The 19,930-nt window shown below is 41.3% G+C and overlaps 1 protein-coding gene and 1 long non-coding RNA gene across 4 annotated transcripts; one reads left to right on the top strand and one right to left on the bottom strand.

The window, feature by feature from the left end:
- Positions 1-10,280: 10,280 nt before the first annotated feature.
- LOC135547230 (uncharacterized) lies at positions 10,281-12,301 on the bottom strand. Its single transcript, XR_010456678.1, has 2 exons — positions 10,902-12,301; positions 10,281-10,694 (listed from the first exon to the last, which is right to left on the bottom strand). It is a non-coding gene; the product is annotated as an uncharacterized LOC135547230 (long non-coding RNA).
- A 28-nt stretch (positions 12,302-12,329) lies between these two features.
- LOC135547229 (transcription factor Sp3-like) lies at positions 12,330-19,702 on the top strand. Of its 3 annotated transcripts, none has more exons than XM_064976026.1 (7): positions 12,330-12,439; positions 12,770-12,861; positions 13,035-13,121; positions 13,685-14,894; positions 15,485-15,671; positions 16,026-16,222; positions 17,598-19,702. In XM_064976026.1, the coding sequence occupies exons 1-7, from the start codon at positions 12,433-12,435 to the stop codon at positions 17,903-17,905; spliced, it is 2,088 nt and encodes a 695-aa protein (XP_064832098.1). In that variant the 5' UTR covers positions 12,330-12,432; the 3' UTR covers positions 17,906-19,702. The 3 variants fall into 3 exon arrangements, with proteins under 3 accessions (XP_064832098.1, XP_064832097.1, XP_064832099.1); XM_064976025.1 differs by having other exon boundaries at positions 13,026-13,121; XM_064976027.1 differs by lacking the exon at positions 13,035-13,121.
- Positions 19,703-19,930: the final 228 nt, after the last annotated feature.

The following is a 19,930-nucleotide window of genomic DNA, read 5'->3' as shown; positions in this document are numbered from 1 at the left end:
ATCCAAATAACTTCACAGATCTTCATTGAAAAGGGTGTAAACACTGTTTCCCATGCTTGGTCAATGAACCATAAACAATTAATAAACATGCACCTGTGGAACGGTCATTAGGACACTAACAGCTTACTACAGACGGTAGGCTATTAAGGTCACAGTAGGCTATTAAGGTCACAGTTATGAAAACTTAGCACACAAAAGAGGCCTTTCTACTGACTCTGAAAAACACCAAAAGAAAGATGTCCAGGGTCCCTGCTCATCTGCGTGAACATGCCTTAGGCATGCTGCAAGGAGGCATGAGGACTGCAGATGTGGCCAGGGCAATAAATTGCAATGTCCGTACTGTGAGATGCCTAAGACAGCGCTACAGGGAGACAGGACGGACAGCTGATCGTCCTCGCAGTGGCAGACCACGTGTAACAACACCTGCACAGGATAAGTACATCTGAACATCACACCTGCGGGACAGGTACAGGATGGCAACAACAACTGCCTAAGTTACACCAGGAACGCACAATCCCTCCATCAGTGCTCAGACTGTCCGCAATAGGCTGAGAGAGGCTGGACTGAGGGCTTGTAGGTCTGTTGTAAGGCAGGTCTTCACCAGACATCACCGGCAAAAATGTTGCCTATGGGCACAACCCATTGTCGCTTGACCAGACAGGACCGGCAAAAAGTGCTCTTCACTGATGAGTCGCGATTTTGTCTCACCAGGGGTGATGGTCGGATTCGCGTTTATTGACGAAAGGAATGAGCGTTACACCGAGGCCTGTACTCTGGAGCAGGATCGATTTGGAGGTGGATGGTCCGTCATGGTCTGGGATGGTGTGTCACAGCATCATCGGACTGAGCTTGTTGTCATTGTAAGCAATTTCAACACTGTCCGTTACAGGGAAGACATTCTCCTCCCTCATGTGGTACCCTTCCTGCAGGCTCATCCTGACATGACCTTCCAGCATGACAATGCCACCAGCCATACAGCTCGTTCTGTGCTTGATTACCTGTAGGAATGTCAGTGTTCTGCCATGGCCAGTGAAGAGCCCGGATCTCAATCCCATTGAGCACGTCTGGGACCTGTTGGATCGGAGGGTGAGGGCTAGGGCCATTCCCCCCAGAAATGTCTGGGAACTTGCAGGTGCCTTGGTGGAAGAGTGGGGTAACATCTCAGAGCAAGAACTGGCAAATCTGGTGCAGTCCATGAGGAGGAGATACACTGCAGTACTTAATGCAGCTGGTGGCCACGCCAGATAATGACTGTTACTTTTGATTTTGAGAACCCTTTGTTCATGGACACATTATTCAATTTCTGTTAGTCACATGTCTGTGGAACTTGTTCAGTTTATGTCTTAGTTGTTGAATCTTGTTATGTTCATACAAATATTTACACATGTTAATTGTGCTGAAATTTAAACGCAGTTGACAGTGAGAGAACGTTTATTTCGTTGCTGAGTTTATTTTCACAATTTCTGAGACTCACTGAGATCATTTATTTGATGATACAGCAGTAGCAATACAAGGATATAACATCTATAGAAGAGACAGAAATCCTTATTAATCCTTATAGCGGAAGTGTTGCTATATACGTATATTCAGAGCCATATCCCTGTAATGCTTAGAGAAGATCTTATGTTAAGTGTTATTGAAGTGTTATGGATGCAGGTTCACTTGGCACAGCTAAATCCTTTTCTTTTGGGGTGTTGCTATTGGCCACCAAGTGCTAACAGTCAGTATCTACATAATATGTGTGAAATTCTTGATAGCGTAGAGTATGTGATGTAAATACATAGTAGACGTCGGTTGTGTTAGAGGTCGACCGAATGGCCGATTAATTTGGCCCGATTTCAAGTTTTTATAACAATCAGAAATCTGTATTTTTGGACACCGATTTGGCCCGATTTCAAAAAAAAAAATGGACACCTTTATTTCATCTTTATTTAACTCGGCAAGTCAGTTAAGAACACATTCTTATTTTCAATGATGGCCTAGGAACGGTGGGTTAACTGCCTCGTTCAGGGGCAGAATGACAGAGTTTTACCTTGTCAGCTGGGGGGATTCAATCTTGCAACCTTACAGTTAACTTGTCCAACGCTCTAACCACCTGATTACATTGCACTCCACGAGGAGACTGCCTGTTATGCGAATGCAGTAAGCCAAGGTAAGTTGCTAGCTAGCATTAAACTTATCTTATAAAAAACAATAAATCAATCAATCATAATCACTAGTTAACTACACATGGTTGATGATATTACTAGCTTATCTAGCGTGTCCTGCGTTGCATGTAATCGATGCGGTGAGTATCGTTGCTCCAATGTGTGCCTAACCGTAAACATCAATGCCTTTCTTAAAATCAATACACAGAAGTATATATATTTAAACCTGCATATTTAGCTAAAAGAAAGGTTAGCAGGCAATATTAACCAGGTGAAATTGTGTCACTTGCGTTCATTGCACGCAGAGTCAGTGTATATGCAACACTTTGGGCCGCCTAATTTGCCAGAATTTTACGTAATTATGACATAACATTGAAGGTTGTGCAATGTAACAGGAATATTTAGACTTATGGTTGCCAACCGTTAGATAAAATACAGAAGGGTTCCGTATTTCACTGAAAGAATAAACGTCTTGTTTTCGAGATGATAGTTTCCGGATTCGAACATATTAATGAACTAAGGCTCGTATTTCTGTGTGTTATTATGTTATAACTAGGTCTATGATTTGATTGAGCAGTCTGACTGAGCGATGGTAGGCAGCTGCAAGCTCGTAAGCATTCATTCAAACAGCACTTTCGTGCATTTTCCAGCAGCTGTTTATGACTTCAAGCCTATCAACTCCCAAAATTAGGCTGGTGTAACCGATGTGAAATGGCTAGCTAGTTAGCGGGGTGCGCGCTAATAGCGTTTCAAAGGTCACTCGCTCTGAGACTTGGAGTGGTTGTTCCCCTTCCTCTGCATGGGTAACGCTGCTTCGAGGGTGGCTGTTTTCAATGCATTCCTGGTTCGAGCCCAGGTAGGAGCGAGGAGAGGGACGGAAGCTATACTGTTACACTGGCAATACTAAGGTGCCTATAAGAACATCCAATAGTCACATCCAATAGTCAAAGGTTAATGAAATACAAATGGTATAGAGAGAAATAGTCCTATAATTCCTATAATAACTATAACCTAAAATGTCTTACCTGGGAATATTGAAGACTCATGTTAAATGGAACCACCAGCTTTCATATGTTCTCATGTTCTGAGCAAGGAACTTAAACGTTAGCTTTCTTACATGGCACATATTGCACTTTTACTTTCTTCTCCAACACTTTGTTTTTGCATTATCTAAACCAAATTGAACATGTTTCATTATTTATTTGAGGCTAAATTGATTTTATTGATGTTAAGTTAAAATAAAAGTGTTCATTCAGTATTGTTGCAATTGTCATTATTACAAATAAATAAATAAAAAATCGTCCAATTAATCGGTATCGTCTTTTTTTGGTCCTCCAATAATCGGTATCGGCGTTGAAAAATCATAATCGGTCGACCTCTAATAGATAGGTTTACTTTTTGGGGGACCTGAAGATTGACTGGTTTTCATCAAGCTGTCCACTCAAGAGGAAGCTTCTCACTGTAGCCAGTGCCTGTGATCTGGTTCAGGTTATTCATCAACCTACCACTGTGTTTACAAACACTACAGGAACAAGATCATCCACATGTATTGAACACATTTTTACTAATACTGTAGAACTTTGTTCTACCCATTGGATGCGGTGATCACAATATAGTGGCCATATCCAGGATAGCCAAAGTTCCAAAAGCTGGGCCTCAGAAATCATAAAAAGTGGCCTTTACTGGTTCTAATAGCAGACCTATCAGCTTGCTACCAGCTCTTAGCAAACTGTTGGACAAAAATGGTGTTTGACCAATTACAAATTAACAACAGACTTGCGGCATGCTTATGGAGAATTCAACAATACTGCACTGTCACAAATGACTGATGATTGGTTGAAAGAAATTGATAATAAGAAAATTGTGGGAGCTGTACTGTTAGATTTCAATGCAGCCTTTGATATTATTGACCATAACCTGTTATTGAGAAAATGTACAGTTGAAGTTGGAAGTTTACATAGACCTTAGACAAATACATTTAAACTCAGTTTTTCACAATTACTGACATTTAATCCTAGTAAAAATGCCCTGTCTTAGGTCAGTTAGGATCAACACTTTATTTTAAGAATGTGAAATGTCAGAATAATAGTAGAGAGTATGATTTATTTCAGCTTTTATTTCTTTCATCACATTGCCAGTGGGTCAGAAGTTTACATACACTCAATTAGTATTTGGTAGCATTGCCTTTAAATTGCTTTAACTTGGGTCAAACGTTTTGGGTAGTCTTCCCACAATAAGTCGGGTGAATTTTGGCCCATTCCTCCTGACAGAGCTGGTGTAATTGAGTCAGGTTTGTAGGCCTTGCTCACACACACCTTTTCAGTTCTGCCTACACATTTTCTATAGGATGAGGTCAAGGCTTTGCGATGGCCTCTCCAATACCTTGACTTTGCTGTCCTTAAGCCATTTTGCCACAATGTTGGAAGTATGCTTGGGGTCATTGTCCATTTGGAAGACCCATTTGCGACCAAGCTTTAACTTCCCGACTGATGTCTTGAGATGTGTAAAGTGGCTGTTCCACTGGATGTCAGAAGGTGAATTCACCAATTTGTAAGTCGCTCTGGATAAGAGCGTCTGCTAAATGACTTAAATGTAATGTAAATGTTGCTTAAATATATCCACATAATTTTCCTACCTCATGATGCCATCTATTTTGTGAAGTGCACCAGTTCAACCTACAGCAAAGCACCCCCACAACATGATGCTGCCACCCCCGTGCTTCACGGTTGGGATGATGTTCTTCGGCTTGCAAGCCTGCCCCTTTTTCCTCCAAATATAACGATGGTCATTATGGCCAAACAGTTCTATTTTTGTTTCATCAGACCAGAAGACATTTCTCTAAAAAGTACAATCTTTGTCCCCATGTGCTGTTGCAAACCGTAGTCTGACTTTTTTTATGGTGGTTTTGGAGCAGTGGCTTCTTCCTTGCTGAGCAGCCTTTCAGGTTATGTCACTATAGGACTCGTTTTACTGTGCATATAGATACTTTTGTGCCCGTTTCCTTTGCTTTGCTGTTGTTCTGGGATTTGTTCTGGGATTGATTTGCACTTTCGCACCAAAGTACATTCATCTATAGGAGACAGAAGGCGTCTCCTTTCTGAGCGATATGGCGGCTGCGTGGGCCCATGGTGTTTATACTTGCGTACTATTGTTTGTACAGATGAACGTGGTGCCTTCAGGCATTTGGATATTGCTCCCAAGGATGAACTTAAATGGTTGTCTTTAATGGAAGCTTCTCTAATGTCTAACATGTCAAGTGTGGTGTATTGCAGGGCAGCTCTCTAGGCCCTCTACTCTTTTCTATTTTTACAAATGACCTGCAACTGGCATTAAACAAAGCATGTGTGTCAAAGTGTACGCTGATGATTCAACCATATACGCATCAGCAACCACAGCTGATGAAGTCACTGAAACCCTTAACAAAGGGTTGCAGTCTGTTTTGGAATGGGTGGCCAGCAATAAACTGTTCCTGAGCATCTCTAAAACTAATAGCATTGTATTTGGTAAAAATCATTCCCTAAGCTCTAGACTTCAGCTGAATTTGGCAATGAATGGCGTGGCTGTTGAACAAGTTGAGGGGACTAAATTACTTGGTGTTACCTTAGATTGTAAACTGTCATGGTCAAAACGTTTAGATTCAATGGTTGTGAAGATGGGTAGAGGTCTGTCCGTAATAAAGAGATGCTCTACATTTTTGACACCACACTCCACAATGAAGGTCCTGCAGGCTCTAGTTTTATCTCATCTTGATTATTATCAGGTCCTATCATCAAGTGTTGCAAAGAAAGATCTAGTTAGGCTGCATCTGGCCCAGAATAGTGACACGTCTTGCTTTTCATTGTAATCAAAGGGCTAATAGTAATACTATGCATGCCAGTCTCTCTTGGCTGAGAGTTGAGGAGAGACTGACTGCCTCACTTCTTGTTTTTATAAGAAACATTAACGTATTGGAAATTCCAAATTGTTTGCATAGTCAACTTACACACAGCCCTGACCCACACATTTACCCTACCAGACATGCCACCAGGGGTCTTTTCACAGTTCCCAGGTCCAGAACAAATTCAAGGAAACATACAGTATTTTACAGAGCCATGAGTGCATGGGACTCCCTTCCATCTCATAATGCGCAAGTGAACAACAAACAAATAAAGGTACACCTCACGGCACAACACCTCTCCCCCATGTGACCTACATGTTGTGTGCCTGTACTGACTTGTACAGGCACACAACAGGCACACAACATGTACGTGTAACTGATAGATACAAACACCACATGTTAATGTTTTTAAATGTATGTCAATTGTAGTCTTTTTTTTGTCTGTAATGTGTTTTTCAGTACGTCGGACCCCAGTAAGACTAGCTGTCGCCATTGGCGTCAGCTAATGGGGATCCTTATCAATCAAATAAAAAATCTGTGTGTATCATGTCTTGTTAAAAAGTTTCCATTAGCAGAAGCTACTTAACTCATGCAGTCTAATTTAATAACTATACTTTATTGGTGAACAGCTTCAACGTTACAGTGAATTCTCTGCTTGCTTTACTGTAAAAATGCTTTCCATTTTCATGCTGTATATCACACTGCAATGGTGTTATTGTATCTCGCAACGACATTGATATTCATATGCAATGTTTTGAAAGTCGTTTTGTTTATTAAAGTCTATGTCGAATTCAATTTATTTACAGATTGAAACACAGTAGTTGGATCTAGGGATATTATCAGTGATTAGTAGCTGGTGGGGCCCTCTGTTTATTGGTGCACATTTTCTGTCTGAATCATCAATCAAGCGGTGTCATTCCGCCCAGAGGCTAACCACAATGGCCCCAAACCAAGAACGTCAGAGAGTAGAAAGACAGCTTTAAAAAGTGCAGTCATGAAACACCAAAGCCTGCTATTGTAAATCACAATAGCTCAGCTTTAGACCCAAAAGAACTTGAGACATTACAAAGCATTTAACGGGATGATAAATTAACACATAAATAACTTTGACATGTTGAGTACAAACAATGCACACACAAGGGATACATGTTGGGAAATTCAAGGGATACTGAAGAATTATTGCATTCAATGGCTCTTGAGGGGATCCCAGTGTCTGTTTTGGAATGACAAAAAAAATACTTCACTAAACACACAAGAAAGATCATCTTCCAAATGATGTACCCATCCAGGTTATTCTGCACTTCAGACTAGGAGTAAAATTCGGATAAAATGAATGACTTGAATAAGACACACATTGACATTTATCCCCCAAGTAGGTTGACCATAACCTGTTATTAGGAAAATGTACAAAGCATGTGCACAGTAGCATTTGTGCACAGTACAAAGCCCGTGCACAGTAGCATTAGATTGAAAGTTGTTACAACAGGAAGAGCATAACTTAAATTTGATTTACTGCTGTCACCTTCAGGCAGAACAAATGTACACATTTTTAAGAAAACACGTGGGGGAGTGTCAATGGCTTGCTACAAGATATTGACAGATCTGCCATTCCTTTACTTTCACCAAACTGAAATCTGCTTGTTTACTGATAGACCCTAAGGTCACAGGCAGATCTGACAGAGGGATGGAAGTCATTTGAAAAGGATTTTCTTGCAGAAAGTATGAAGTAACATTGTACACAAAATGGAAATGTGATTTTTTTTTCTCCCAAAGGTGCATCACTCCAGAATATACAGTAGCCCTTTCTCATGTTATTAAAAGAAATAAGGCACATTACAGGCCTGTGTTGTTTGCCCTATATATATTAAACTGGGTTCCAGTGAGCGTAGATGAAGATCAGGATGTGACTTTCACAAAGGGTCAAGCCTGCTACAGTACAGTAGATAAGTGGCTACCTACCTATACTTTAGAGCTCTTGCTCGTGTAATAAAGCTGAGCCCAAGTGCCTCATAGAAATCCAGTATATTGTTTCTGTGTCCGTATTGGTGCCTTTCTCAAAGTTGTCGTCCAGTTCCATTTGGTACTCTATCCATACTTCTCCCACCTGCACCAATTTCAATTTTCCCTCTGAGGTCCCATTTAGTGTCCCACAAGGTCTCCAGCATGGCACTTTCTCCCCATGGGGTCACCTCTCTCATGGACTGGCCCTCAGGGACACAAATGTTAATATGACACTTTCACGGTCAGGCGGATGGTCTGTGTGTTTTGTTCTCTTCACCCTGGCTGACCAAGTACATGCTCTGCCTCATTGATTTGCTGAATTCTGGACAATGACAGATTTTACAGAGGTTGACTGCTTTAATTAACATGATTAATCTTATCCAGCGTCGTTTAACCTTGTGCTTATCTCGTTTTCACTTCTAACCCTTTGTTAGCTATTGTTGTTACAGATTATGCAATCTATTGCAGTGCTGAAATACAGTATTAGTGAAAGATGTGATGCTGTTCAAATTCACCTCAAGTTTGGTGTTATAATATAAACCGCATTCTATCAAAACTTCCACAGGGTAATTGCTATGAAAAGTCTGTTAGTCTGCCCATTGCATTCTCAGCAGGTGAATGTTGGATATAGGACCAGTCAATAAAACCAATACAATCTAATGTTCCTTATCATAGGTGCAGTTGCAAACAAACAAACACTTGGACAAATCTTCTAGCAATTACTTGTCTGGTGCACTATGACCTCTTGGATGTTGTATTCGATGTATGCTCTTATTAGGATGTACTGTATATTCGACTTTTCCTTTTAACGTGGAGGTCTTTGTTGAAATCGCTGATAACTTTCCTTGGGTTAGACAGACATAGCTGCAAGAATTTCTAAAGGCTGTTTCCGTAGACCTATGTTTACCTGACACATGGATTGACAGCAGAGTGATTGGAAATATCCACCATTCACAGGCGTGAGCTCCTGAGTGCCAGGAAAGTGCTTTTGTAGTCTGCTGTAATGGGCCAAGTTGGAATTGAAGGTTGAGAGAAATGGCCCCACTCTGGTCACACTCTGTGAGGAACTGACATACCGCAAATAATGGAGAAGAGGTGAGGGCCTTGCATCATAGACATAGAGGAAAGACAGTACAACAGAATTATATTCCATTTCAATTAAATCTTGCTAATATAGCATTCTATGTACAAGATATACTGAACAAAGATATAAACGCAACATGTAAAGGGTTGGTCCCATGTTTCATGAGCTAAAATGAAAGATCCCAGAAATGCTCCATATACACACCAAAGCTTATTTCTCTCAAATTCTGTGCACATATTTGTTTACAACCCTGTTAGTATTTCTCCTTTGCCAAGATAATCCATCCACCTGATAGGTGTGGCATATCAAGAAGCTGATTAAACAGCATGATCATTACACCGGTGAACCTTTATTGTGCTGGGGACAATAAAAGGCCTCTCTAAAATGTGCAGTTTTATCACACAATGCCACAGATGTCTCAGGTTTTGAGGGAGCGTGCAATTGGCATGCTTACTGCAGGAATGTCCACCAGAGCTGTTGCCAGAGAATTTATTGTTCATTTATTTACCATAAGCTGCCTCCAACATCGTTTTAGAGAATTTGGCAATACGTCCAACCGACCTCACAACCGCAGACCACAGCCCAGGACCTCCACATCCGGTTTCTTCACCTGCTGGATCGTCTGTGACCAGCCACCCAAACAGCTGATGAAACTGAATAGTATTTACGTCTGTAATAAAGCCCTTTTGTGGGGAAAACTCATGCTGATTGGCTGGGCCTAGCTCCTCAGTGGGTGGGTCTGGCTCCCAAGTGGGTGGGTCTATGCCCTCACAGGCCCAACCTGCCCTGTCATGTGAAATCCATAGATTAGAGTCTAATTTATTTATTTCAATTGACTGATTTCCTTATATGCACTGTAACTCACTAAAATTGTTATTGTGGCATGTGACGTTTATATTTTTGTTCTGTATTGTTAACGAGAAAATTTGATACATGTTATATAACTCATACAGGAAAGCACTGTCAATTAACTGGACATCTATAGTTTATCTAGTGTACCCTTGCCTAATGCCTACCAGTCTTTTTCAAGGACCTCTGTGCTAACTTGATAGAAAAAAGCAGAAATTACCTTTCCTTACCATACTTGATGGCAAGTATGGTAAACTGTATCTTTGGTCCATGAGAATTCCAAAATCAACATTCAATATGAAAATAAAATACCACAGCCATATACCATTATATAAATGAGCAATTTATTCATTACAGAAAGAAAAATATAACATGTACATAGAGTATAACAGTGTAAAATTATGTTTATCTTACTTTTGGTGCTCCTTTTAACATAATCACAACCACTGTCAGACTGTCCAAACATAACTGATGAACAATTGACATATACAGTACCAGTCACCTACTCATTCAAGGGTTTTTCTTTATTTTTTTACTATTTTATACATTGTAGAATAATAGCGAAGACATCAAAACTATGAAATAACACATACGGAGTCAAGTAGTAACCAAAAAAGCATTAAACAAATGAAAATATATTTTATATATTTGAGATTCTTCAAATAGTCACCCTTTGCCTTGATGACAGCTTTGCACACGCTTGGCATTCTCTCAACCAGCTTCATGAGGTAGTCACCTGGAATGCATTTCAATTAACAGGTGTGCCTTGTTAAAAGTACATTTGCGGAATTTCTTTCATTCTTAATGCATTTGAGCCAATCAGTTGTGTTGTGACAAGGTAGGGGTGGTATACAGAAGATGGCCCTATTTGGTAAAATACCAAGTTTATATTATGGCAAGAACAGCTCAAATAAGCAAAGAGAAATGACAGTCCATGTCTTACTGTAATGATGAAGGTCAGTCAATCTGGAAAACGTCAAGAACTTTAAAAGTTTCTTCAAGTGAAGTCGCAAAAATCATCAACCTTTATGATGGAACTAGCTCTCATGAGGACTGCCACAGGAAAGGTTCTCTGCTGCAGAGAAAGAAAACACCAGTAAATGACACCAATAATAAGAAGAGACTTGCTTGGGCCAAGAAACACGAGTAATGGACATTAACCAGTGGAAATCTGTCCTTTGGTCAGATGGGTCTAAATTTGAGATTTTTGGTTCCAACCGTCGTGTCTGTGTGAGTTGCAGAGTAGGTGAACAGATTACTGCCGCATGTGTGGTTCTCACCGTGAAGCAAGGTGGAGGTGGTGTGATGGTGTTTTGCTGGTGACACTGTGTGAATTATTTAGAATTCAAGGCCCACTTAATTAACCAGCATGGCTACCACAGCATTCTGCAGCAATATGCTATCCCATCTGTTTGCACTTAGAGGAACTATCATTTGGTTTTTCAACAGGACAATGACCCAAAACACACCTCCAGGCTGTGTAAGGGCTATTTGACCAAGGAGAGTGATGTACTGCATCAGATGACCTTGCCTCCACAATCACCCAACCTCCATCCAAATGAGAAGATTTGGGATGAGTTGAACTGCAGAATGGAGGAAAAGCAGCCAACAATTGCTCCGCATATGTGGGAACTCCTCCAAGACTGTTGGAAGAGAATTCCAGGTGAAACTGGTTGAGAGAATGCCAAGCGTGTGCAAAGCTGTCAAAGGCGGAGTGGCTACTTTGAAGAATCTCAAATTTAAAATATTTTGGTTACTACATGATTCCATGTGTTATTTCATAGTTTTGATGTATTCACTATTATTCTACAATGTAGAAAATATTACAAATAAAGAAACCCCCTTGAATAAGTAGCTGTTTCCAAACTTTTGACTGGTACGGTACAATTTTATTTTATTCAGCTGCCAACACAAGGGAAGCATCTAGCTACAAATGCATCACATCTTATCCTGAAAAAGGAAGGGTCGACCTGCCTCTGAAATCGCCAAGCAATGACAGATTAATGGGCTAATAGTTAGACTTTAGTCTGTTTTAATGATCTACTTTAGCGCAGTATAAGTTATCTTAATTGAATTTAAGTGAAAGCAATTGAGAATATGTTTAAAATCCACTGTGGCTGCAGAAGGCTTCAATACATGAACGATTAACAATGGCCATCATCATAACTCCTGGCACCACATTATCCTTGTTGAAAGAATAATACACAGGAAAGGAATTAGTCAGAAAATGACTGACATGGACACTGGTGAATGATAATACAGAGAATAAAAGACGGTAGCCAATTGGGTTTAAGAAGAACGGCGGGATTTCCTGTACGTGACTCTTGCAGGCCCCACCCTTTGCGTTTTCCGCACCGTCAATCAAAATAGAAAAAAATTGACTAGAATCACCGTTTTCAGCTTGCCTTCGATTAATGTAATCATGTTTGGCGTGTGATAATACCGGGATTCTGCGAATTTAAATAATTCACGCAATGACTGGTATGTAATCAATCTAACATCGGTATATCTGTGCACCCTTTAGCTAAGCTAATGTTAGCTAACTAACTGGCTAATCTTTTTCAACAGTTTAGCCAACAGTAAACGTTAGCCTGCATGCTAGCAACAACAATTATCACAAAGCTATGTATGATTCGTAGCTAAATGGCTTCAGTTTGATCATCAACTCCACACCGCAAATGTAACGAAGGTCAGTCCAGCTTGAAGTGTATAACGTTAGTGGAATAACTACAAACCAATGTGCTGCCCTTTTCCGTCAGGAGATTGAACTTAACTTGTTTTGCTCCGATTCCTTCTTTCCGTGCCATGTAGCCCCAGAGCAGCCAGTGAAACAAGAGGAAATGGCTGCCTTGGACAGCTGTCAACGCGAGTTTCTGCAGCAAGACGGTGGCACAGGAGATCAGGTACTATTTAGAAATTGCCCCTTGTAGTTCTCGGTCAGGGTTTCAGTAAGTGCTTTGTGAAGTTCACACGTTTTAAAATTTGTAGTAAAAGTCGAACTTCCTGTGCGGCTCCGGGACTAACGGCCACCCACTTTCTTCGTTTTAAACCCGCCCATTGTGGGTAGGACACTCAGCCATCACCGCTCGCTCTGCTGGCAGCTACCTGCAGCAAGATCGGGTCGCCATCGTCAGAGAGGGATAACGGTGCTGCCGCTGTAGTGGTAAGTCACCACCTCTGGCTCTGCTAGAATGTATGTAATCGACCCAAAAAGGAATCTATATTTTTTTTGTAATAGAACGCGAGTGGGTGGTGTCGGCAGAGCTGTAGTTCAGTGATGTAGTGCTGTTGTGAATGAGATATTCCCAAAAGGTACTCGTGCAGTGTGCTCCTATTTTGATCACACACTAGAAATTAGGGTTCTCATGCACCTTCTCTAGACAAACATGGAATCTGGTCAAGAAACGCCTCTAAATCAATCTTCACATTTGTTGCTAAATCGTGTGAACAAGTAGCACCAAAACTCATAGCGTTTGTGGTTTTTATGCATTCAGTGTATAAATGATATATTTTACATTTTCTTGAATAATAACACTTAATGCCATGTCTTTTCCAACTGGCTAGATTTCTGAATACAATAACTATTTGGCTTGTAGTCAATATTTCACTGCTATGTCTAACATTAACATTACATAATCACAACATTGCAATCTGCATCTTGGCGATGCATCTTCTAGGCAAATTAATTGTTTTATTTGCCAAAACAATATTTTTTTTCATCCACAGACTACAAACCTAACATCCATCCAGTTAACAGGGAACCCAGATAGATGGGAGGTTTTGACCCCCACAACAACAGTGAACGAGGAACCTGGTGCGGTCCATATCCAGACTCAGCGGATTATGACATCAAACGGACAGTATGTTCTTCCTCTCCAGAACCTTCAGAGCCAACCGATCTTTGTGACATCAGGAAGCGACGCCTCCGCCAACGCAGTGCCTAACATTCAGTACATTCAGACAGCTGATGGACAGCAACTAAGCTTCTCCACCTCCTGTGTGGAGGGGGCCACTCTGAGCCAAGATGCCACAGGGCAGATCCAGATCTTGCCTGACGGAACTCAAACTATAAGTGTGACAGGGGCTGGAGACATCCTTACTAACAACCAAAACCTCATATCACAGACTGGTCATGTCCCGCAGATCCAGGGTGTTTCTATCGGCAGCTCCACCTTTAACAACCAGGGACAGGTTGTCACAAATGTGCCTATGGGGTTGCCAGGGAACATTACCTTTGTCCCCATTAACAGTGTGGACTTGGACTCTTTGGGCCTCTCTGGTGCTCAGACTATAGCAACAGGGGTCACTTCTGATGGCCAGCTAATCATGACCAGTCAGCCTGTAGACGGTTCTGAGAGTTTGGAGAAGACAGCTGACCAGCTCTCGCAAACTCTATCTGTAAATGACTCGAATGCTAACTCGGAAATGTATCTACCAACATCCTCGGCCCAGCTGCCTGAAAGCATAGATGAGCCGGGTGTTCTGACCCAAGCCACAGAGCAGACAGATCCCTCTGGTCTCCAGGAGTGCTACGTTCATCAGAACCATGTTCAGAACATCCAGGTCTCCTCAGGCCAGTCCATCATCCAGCTGCAGCAAGTGCCGGTCCAGACCAGTGATGGTCAGGTGGTGCAGGCAGGAGGGGGGCAGAACGTGCAGCTCTTCAACCCAGGGACCTTCATCATCCAGGCCCAGACTGTCACTCCCTCAGGCCAGATCCAGTGGCAGACCTTTCAGGTGCAGGGGGTCCAAAACCTGCAGAACATCCAGCTGCCCACCAACCCAGCCCAGCAGATCACCCTGGCCCCATTGCAGGCCCTGTCTCTGGGCCAGGGAGGAGTGCAACAGATCCCCAACCTGCAGACTGTGACTGTTAACTCTTTGGCCCAGACAGGCATTAATTTCCAACAGGCAGAGGACACCGACAGCCCTGGAGGTACAGTCTCCTCCTCCATCATCAATAAGACATGCCCACCATGATAGTGTAGAACACTGTTGGTTGTATATGTAGGAAACCATGGGGTTCTGGGAAAAAAAGCTAATCCGCAGGAAGCACTATTTACAGTATCGAGTCACCTGACAGGAGCCTCCTGAGTCAACAGGCATTATTTATGCTGTTGATGATTGTCACGTTGTTTTTTTGTAGGAAAATAATTTTCTAACTTGTAAACGTACACACATTTACTAATAGAACACTAAACTTAGCAGGTCTTTAAACAATTGTCTGACCATGTAATTAAGATTCTTTCATAGATCTGTGAGATATGCAAGCATATTATAAATTATTTGAAGATTTAAGGGGAGTGTAAATTATCAAGTGTTTTTTTTTTTTTCCCAAGCTATCCATCCACACATTGTCAAGTTTGAACAGGGGTTTCAAATTTGTTCATAGCCAAACTGTCACAATCTTTTTTTAAAGCATTTAGCAAAGAATCACTTTTCGCTGTAGCTTTTGCAGGCCATTTAGCATGCAATTGTTAGTGCTTGTGGTCATATTGATGTGTATATTGATTGGTCTCCCTACAGATATTCAGATAAAGGAGGAGCCGGACTCAGAGAACTGGCAGCTGGGCAGTGACTCCACTCTGAACACCAGTGACCTGTCCCACCTGCGGGTCAGGCTAGTGGACGAGGAGGACCAGCTCGACGAGGGGGGCAAGAGGCTACGAAGGGTGGCCTGCACCTGCCCCAACTGCAAAGAGGCTGGAGGGAGGTGAGTGAGTTCATACTGTACTCTGTTTTAATCGGCTACGATTAGAGTGGCTTATGGTGGTCAGAAATCACTGGATGGAATCTTTCCTTTACTAATGATGTTTCAATTATAAGGGTATGAATGGGAAAGATAAATGTGTTTTCCCCCTCAATCTAACACAGTCCTACTGTAACAAAATTCCTTTTTTCAAAATCATCTTCCATTAGCCCTCTGAAAGTCTTGACTGTTGACCCGGTCACCAGCATTGGCACGCAAGGGCAAATAAACCCAGAGCAAGTTCAGGTCTATTTGGCTATAAGTACAGTATATGAATGTTTCTTTGATATATTAGTGTGTTTCTATGTGTTCTCTCAGAGGATCCAACATGGGCAAGAAGAAGCAGCACATCTGTCACATTCCGGGCTGTGGGAAGGTGTACGGGAAGACATCCCACCTGCGAGCGCACCTGCGCTGGCACTCAGGGGAGCGGCCCTTCGTCTGCAGCTGGATGTACTGTGGAAAGAGGTTCACGCGTAGCGACGAACTGCAGAGACACCGGAGAACACACACAGGTGCACTCTCACTCACGTCAGCATTTGCATTACATTTTTCGTTTGGAAACCTGAAATATATAATTTAGTACATTAGCATTAGTCCTATAATACAGATTACATAATGAGTTCATATTAGTGATTTAGAATTGATAGACAGTGAACAAAAATATAAATGCAAACATACAACAATTTTGAAGATTTTACTGAGTTAGTTTATATAAGAAAATCCATCAATTGAAATAAATAAATTAGGCCCTAATCTATAGATTTCACATGACTGTTGGTCACAGATACCTTAAAATTGTGTACACTTCCTTGCAACATGGGGCCGTGCATTATCATGTTGAAACATGAGGTGATGGCGGAGGATGAATGGAACGACAATGGGCCTCAGGATCTCATCGCTGTATCTCTGTGCATTCAAATTGCCATCGATTTTTAAATGCAATTGTGTTCGTTGTCCATAGCTTATAGCTGCCCATACCATAACCCCACCTCCACCTTGGGGCACTATGTTAACATTGACGTCAGCAAACCGCACGCCCACAACGCCATACATGCTGTCTTCCCGGTACAGTTGATACTGGGATTCATCCGTGAAGAGCACACTTCTCTTGCGTGCCAGTGGCCATCGAAGGTGAGCGTTTGCTCACTGAAGTCGGTTACGACGTTGAACTGCAGTCAGGTCAAGACCCTGATGAGGACAACGAGCACGCAGATGAGCTTCCCTTAGACTGTTTCTGACAGTTTGTGCAGAAATTCTTTGTTTGCAAACTCAGTTTCAACAGCTGTCCGAGTGGCTGGTCTCAGATGATCCCGCAGGTGAAGAAGCCAGATGTGGAGGTCCTGGGCTGGTGTGGTTACACGTGATATGTGGTTGTGAGGCCGGTTGGACATATTGCCAAATTCTCTAAAACAGCATTGAAGGTGGCTTAAGGTAGAGAAATTAACATTACATTCTCTGGCAACAGCTCTGGTGGACATTCCTGCAGAAAGCATGCCAATTGCACGCTCCCCCAACTTGAGAACAGCTGTGGCATTGTGTTGTGTGACACAACTGCACATCATAATTGCATTTTATTGTCCCCAGCACAAGTTGCACCAGTGTAATGATCATGCTATTTAATCAGCTTCTTGATATTTCCACACCAGCCAGGTGGATGGATTATCTTGGCAAAGGAGAAAGGCTCGTTAACAGGGATGTAAACAAATTTGAGCACCAAATTTGAGCACCAAATTTGAGCGAAATAAGCTTTTTGTTCGTATGGAAAAATGTTGGGATCTTTTATTTCAGATCATGAAACATGGGACCAAAACTTTACATGTTGCGTTTATATTTTTGTTCAGTGTGGTCTGTCCGACTATTTAACCTTGTCTGGTCTCTCTGTGACAGGGGAGAAGAAGTTTGTTTGCCCGGAGTGTTCCAAGCGCTTTATGCGGAGCGACCACCTGGCCAAGCACATTAAAACGCACTTGAACAAGAAAGGAGTCATGAACTCTGTGAGCAGCGCGGTGGTGGCCTCCATGGAGTCTGCAGGTTCATCAGACAGCATCATCACGTCTGGCAGCACCACCCTCATCCTCACCAACATCCAGCAGGGCTCCAGTAACGCCCAGGACATTCTGGCCAACGCTGAGATCCCCCTGCAGCTAGTCACCGTAGCAGCCGGAGAAGTCTTAGCGATGGCCGAGTCACAGTGACACTCATTAACGCTTCATGAACTTCTTCATCGCTAATGTTCCCTGCTTGTTTTTATTTTTTTATATATACATACATGAATATATATTATATTTTTAAGAAGAATGATAGCATTAAATGTGGTTCCAATACATACCCACTAAAATGCCTTATTTTGTATCATATTGTGGAGTTGAAAAGGTGGAACGGCGTGTGGTTTTTAAGATACTGTTAATTTCTTCAAGGTTTGAGTTAAATGTGGATAAAAAAATATTGGTACAGAAATGAAGTGATTGGATATTAGGTCTGTCAGATTCCTTTAAGCAAATCGTTTAGTTAACATTGAGTGTGACTAGTTATTTTCCTGAAGTAAGTTCTTTCTTACGTCCAGACGTGACATCATGTAAATGTTGTAATGTAATTGAACTTTTTATTGTCGTATGCAGTTCTTCATTTTTTTTGTACTTCTTGATTAGTTATTTGTGCTTGCCTAAAACTCAGCAAGCGTCCCCCCCCCCCCCCGCTCAGTTGCACCCTGAATAATATTGCAGGTGGCAAAAAGAAAACAATCGTCTATTTAAAATGCTGTATAATTCCTATTCAACAACCACAATTGATGTAATACGCATTTCTTGCAAATCAAGTGTTTTGAGTGTTGCAGCTCTTTTATATTAGGCTTTGCTTAGTAAACTGGTTTTGTGGTTTCTCAAGGTCCAACATCTTTAAAAGTTTTTTTTTAAAATGTGTATAGTGTAATATTCATGTGTTTCTTTTGAAAAAAATATTTCTAAATGATTCTCAATTTAAAGAAAATAGATGAGTCATTTACATGAGAGAAAAAAAAGCCATGCTTAGGGGTTAAATTGCCAAATTTGACTAATCTCAGGGTGACTTGGTCATGCAGTGCTGTCAGTTTGCACGGTAGAACAATCCTCCGCTGTGGTCGCTCGGGCTGCTATGGGGTGTTGTGTAGAGATGTTATTCCATGGACCAAAAGCCAAGGTGAATTATGCTGTTGCCATGTTACCTATGCTCTTTGAACTGTATGTGTCGGTCTTTAAATGACAACACCCCCCCTTACTTTTATGTAATAGTTAGGTAAAAAGATGCATTCTGTGTCCGCGCCTCAATCAATCAGTCCTCTTAAAACAGAAATGAAATGGTGTCACTGTATCGCGGTAGGTCGGTACTCTTTTAATAGCACTGTTCTCTTCACCTGCAGTTTGTTAATGATCTTTTTGTATGAACCTCTTCGTACACTGCCCATGGAACTGTGTTGGTTATGCTCTTTCAGCACTGTCAGTCTAGTATACATGTTTCTGTCTCTGTCTTATTCCTTTTAATTGGAATGGGTTTTGAGTCCCTTTTCTGTGGTAATATATCTACGTATCTAGGTTTTTATTCAGATTATGAAATGTAAGATTGAAGAAAGTGAATTGTGTGCATTGTGTCTGCTGCCGGGATTGTTTGTTGTGACGTTCTGGAATATATTTTCAACTTATAAGGCCCCCAGTGGCTTTAAGCCCACCGTCATGTAATTGAAATGTTCTATACCTTGTGTGGTCATGAACAAAACACTGTTATACCTCACAGATTCACATTTAGAAGTGATCATGACATTTTTACAATCTCAGAAAGTTTAAATCTGGATGTTTGTCATGTTATACATCCTTGGTTCATTATGAACATTTTGTAACATTTGGTATTCATTTCACATTTTATTCTGTTTTGTTTTCAAAAAGCGCAAAACAATTGTACAAGGTCCACTTTTTGTGCACAGCATATTATTTCCTACTAAAATGACTAAACATTACCTGCTAGTAAGTTGTCGTGTTATTATTTTACTATTATATTATTATAATATCTTATACTATGAAACGGGAATCTGATTGGTCAAAAATGTGTTCCAGTCATGTTATTACCACTGCATCCAAGTGGCATAATCAAATTGAAACCAGAAATTCAGTATTTGTGAAATAATGTTATTGGAGTAGTGCCACGAGTCTTCAGTTCTCATAGATTTTTCTGCACATTGTCATTGGACTTCT

Source organism: Oncorhynchus masou, chromosome 10 (genome assembly GCF_036934945.1).
Source record: "Oncorhynchus masou masou isolate Uvic2021 chromosome 10, UVic_Omas_1.1, whole genome shotgun sequence".
In the NCBI taxonomy this organism is placed as follows: domain Eukaryota; kingdom Metazoa; phylum Chordata; class Actinopteri; order Salmoniformes; family Salmonidae; genus Oncorhynchus; species Oncorhynchus masou.
This window is presented reverse-complemented; position numbering and strand designations above follow the sequence as displayed.